The sequence below is a fragment of the Terrapene carolina genome, unplaced genomic scaffold (genome assembly GCF_002925995.2).
Source record: "Terrapene carolina triunguis isolate 2854851 unplaced genomic scaffold, T_m_triunguis-2.0 Scaffold28565, whole genome shotgun sequence".
In the NCBI taxonomy this organism is placed as follows: domain Eukaryota; kingdom Metazoa; phylum Chordata; order Testudines; family Emydidae; genus Terrapene; species Terrapene triunguis.
In genome coordinates this window covers 1-3,410 of record NW_020692916.1, presented here as the reverse complement: position 1 = coordinate 3,410, position 3,410 = coordinate 1, and the positions used below count along the sequence as shown (strand labels likewise).

Sequence of the window (3,410 nt, the reverse complement as noted above, 5' to 3'; positions counted from 1 at the left end):
CGCTGCACAGACACACAGCGAGAGACAGTCCCTGCCCCAGCTGAGATTGGGGCCCCGTTGTGCCGGGCGCTGCACAGACACACAGCGAGAGACAGGCCCTGCCCCAGCTGAGATCATGCCCCGTTGTGCCGGGCGCTGCACAGACACACAGGGAGAGACAGGCCCTGCCCCAGCTGAGATCAGGGCCCCGTTGTGCCGGGCGCTGCACAGACACACAGCGAGAGACAGTCCCTGCCCCTCCAAGAGCTCAGAAGCTTAGTAGACAAGACAGTCAAAGGAAATGAGTTGAAATTACTTGGCCAAGGTCATAAGGCAGAGCTAAGTCTTGAATCCCGATTTCCTCCTCACACTGCCTTTCCATTGATCAGGCTGGCACCGGCCAATACCACGGGCTGGGGAGTTGTAAAGGGATTGTTGTAATTTCTAATTTTGAAACATTTCCACTTGCTTTAAAATCTGGGGTAGGGGGAAATGTCCTAGTGTCCCCCCAGCTTTTCATCAGCCTTGGGCGTTTCAATACAACTGTCCTCAACACGTAATAGTGAGGAAATGTAGCTGGTGGATACAATGGAGAAAGGACGTGCCCAAAATGTATCTGGGAATGTTTCCCCTGAATGTCGTGTTCCCATCGCCGGGCTGACATGTCAGACGGAGCTGGCTGTTCGCAGCGGGATGGGGGACTGGGCGGGAGCTCACAGGCATCCCGAGAGGAAGTCTAGCACTCTGGTTTTGGTGCTAATCTGGGACTCAAGAGCTCTGGGACCAGTTCCTGGTTCTGCCACTGATTCCCCGTGTGATCCTGGGCTGGTCCCTTAAGGCTGGAAGTCCACAGGGGTTTAGGTACCTAACAATGCATCTAGGCACCTAAAACCAACCCACTAGGTGCCTAACGCCTATTGAAGTCAATGGGAATTGGGCTCCTAGGGCCCAGGTTCTCAAATGTATTTAGGTGCCCAACACCCAAGGGAGTTAGGTACCTAAATCCTGTTGAGGATCTGGGCCTAGGTGCTTCTGAAAACCCCACTCATGGCTTCTCTGCAGCTTTAGGTGCCTAAACCCCTTGAGTAATCTGTCCCCCATGAGCCTCCCCTTCTTCACAGGGAATGTGGGTGAGGGACAGAGACAGCAAGTGACAGGGGCCAGATAAACTCCACAACAGACAGGCAGTGCCCCTCAGGGTGGCTGCATTGGCGGGGGAGGTATCTGGGAGCCCTGTTTTGACTGAGCCAACATCCACAGCAGCAGAGAGCCCCTGATGCCGGACGCTGTGACCGCCCCCCTGACGCCCACATGGCTGCAGCCCAGCGTCTTCGCTTCCGGTGCAATTTTACACCCCAGCCCACGCTGGTCCTGGCCCCTCCTCTCGCCAGGGCAGGACACACAGTGAGGAGGGCTACACTGTATTGAACCTGCAGCCCAAGAGGGGCAGCTCAGGTGGCCTGTCCCGGCACATAACCCAGGCGGGTCCTCGCCACTGTGAGGCGCTCAGTGCCTCAGTTTCCCCACCTGTACAATGGGGATAACAGCCCTGTGCCCTGCCTCACAGAGTGGGGTTGGGAGGCAAAATCTAGCAAAGACTCTGAGGTTCTGATACTGCTTTGATGGGGGCTGGATAACTTAGAGGCAAAGATGAGGTGGTTTTGCAAAGAGGCCCAAGGGATTTAGGCACCCAGCTCCCACTGATTTTCAATCCCAAGCTGCTTTTTTGGACTGTGGCCCTTTAGGGCTGTTCTGAAGCCCACGGGAGTCAGTGGAGATGGGGCTGAACGGGCTTTGGGCCAGGCCCTGTGTCTCTGCCGGTGCTTTTACCCAGCAACTCCCTGTCACATTGACCCGTCACCTCACTCCCACCGACGCTGCTTTGCAGTTTTTCACTTGGTGTCTGAGAAGAGACAGACCCCGGCAGCCCCTGGGAGCGACAGAGCCGGGAGCAGAGATACAGCGACAGCCCCTGGGAGCGCAGACACCTGCACAGCAGAATGCAGCGCTCGCCTGGAGCGATTCCGATCCCGGCTGTGCCACCCAGCCCCGCCCGGCCCAGCAGGTAACCCCAGCTCGTGTGTCTCTGAGCCGCCCTCCGCCCCGGGCACGGCCAGTGGGAACCCAGCTGCCGCCCCAGCCCCTGGGGATCCTGCAGGGCAGGGACACGCCGCCCCCTGCTGGCTGCACCGATCTAGCCACCAGCCCGGCTCGGTGCCAGGCCATGAATGTACCTGCCTCAGCTGGGGCTGGGCCTGTACTGAGACTGTGGGGGGCAGCGACATCTAGTGGCCATGCCTGGTACTACTCAAGTGGGGGGGTCTTAAAATAAACATACCAGGATGGCCAAATGTTTGCAGAGCAGGGACAGATCCCAGCAGAGAGACTATCTCATGGACTCACCCCCTCCCATTCCCAGCCATCCCTGGGACCCCACCTTCTCTCCTGTTCTCCCCAGTTCCACCTCCCCACCCATATCCTGTTAGATTGCCACGAACCAGCCCCCAACACATCTTCAGTTGTCCTAAGCCCCTTCTAGGCCACTCTGGCAGAATAATGTACCCTTAAAATGGACGCAGATAGCCCCATGAGATGCCCTCTGCCCTGGAGACCTCCCTGCCTAGTGTGGAGCTGGGGTAAGAGCCCCTCACACACCTTGTTCCCAACCCCCAAAGTAGGGAGCAGATTGGCGTGTGTGGCTAGAGCGCAGTGCACTATGGGTGTTCTCTGCTCCCCAGGGCCCAGATGGGAGCAATGGATAAGGCAGAGCAGCCCCGAGGCTGCTGTAACTGACGCCAGGAGCCAGGCAGGGTCCAGCCCAGCCCCAGATTTCAGGGAGCACAAAGGTGATTCAAACCCATATTATCCCCATCCCAGCCCCAGTTGCAGGACGGGAGTAGCCGGGAATGAGGCCCAGAGCGCTCAGAGCATTAATGACGCCTGTCTCTCTGCAGGGGGCTCTGGGTGCAAACTCTGCCCCACGGACTGGCGGCTGCGCGGGGACAAGTGCTACTGGGTCTCTGGAGGAAGTAAAACGTGGAGCGAGAGCCGAGCCGACTGCTCAGCGAGGGGCTCCCAGCTGCTGGTGATCCGGGACCGGGAGGAGCTGGTAAAGGAGATGATACCTTCCTGCTGGAGCTGCCCCCACAGGACTGGGCCCTGGGTACAGAGTCCGAGGGCGTATAGGCTACATGGTAGGTCTAGGATTGTCAATGCTACCTAAAGGACTTGGACACCCCATTCCCATTAATTGTTAATAACAGGTGTCCAACCCCCCTAGGCAGCTTTGACAAATCCCAGCCTAAATCACCAGCCCTGAGATCAGGGACACACAATGGCGGCTTAAAGCTACCGGTACCTTCCCCCTTCTGGGATGTTCCCAACACAAGTCAGCTGGAGAGAGGGGCTGTGTGTGTGTGTGTGTGTGTGTG

General features: G+C 58.0%; 1 protein-coding gene across 1 annotated transcript in view; it reads left to right on the top strand.

The window, feature by feature from the left end:
* LOC112119534 (killer cell lectin-like receptor subfamily B member 1B allele C) overlaps nucleotides 1–3,088 on the top strand; it is a gene marked incomplete at its 3' end in the record, with an annotated part of 11,770 nt that extends 8,682 nt beyond the window's left edge. Inside the window, exons 3-4 of the mRNA XM_026662574.1 lie at nucleotides 1,868–2,044; nucleotides 2,934–3,088. Of these exons, the coding sequence (XP_026518359.1) occupies nucleotides 1,868–2,044; nucleotides 2,934–3,088 (332 nt within the window). The remainder of the gene's footprint in view (nucleotides 1–1,867; nucleotides 2,045–2,933) is intronic.
* Nucleotides 3,089–3,410: the final 322 nt, after the last annotated feature.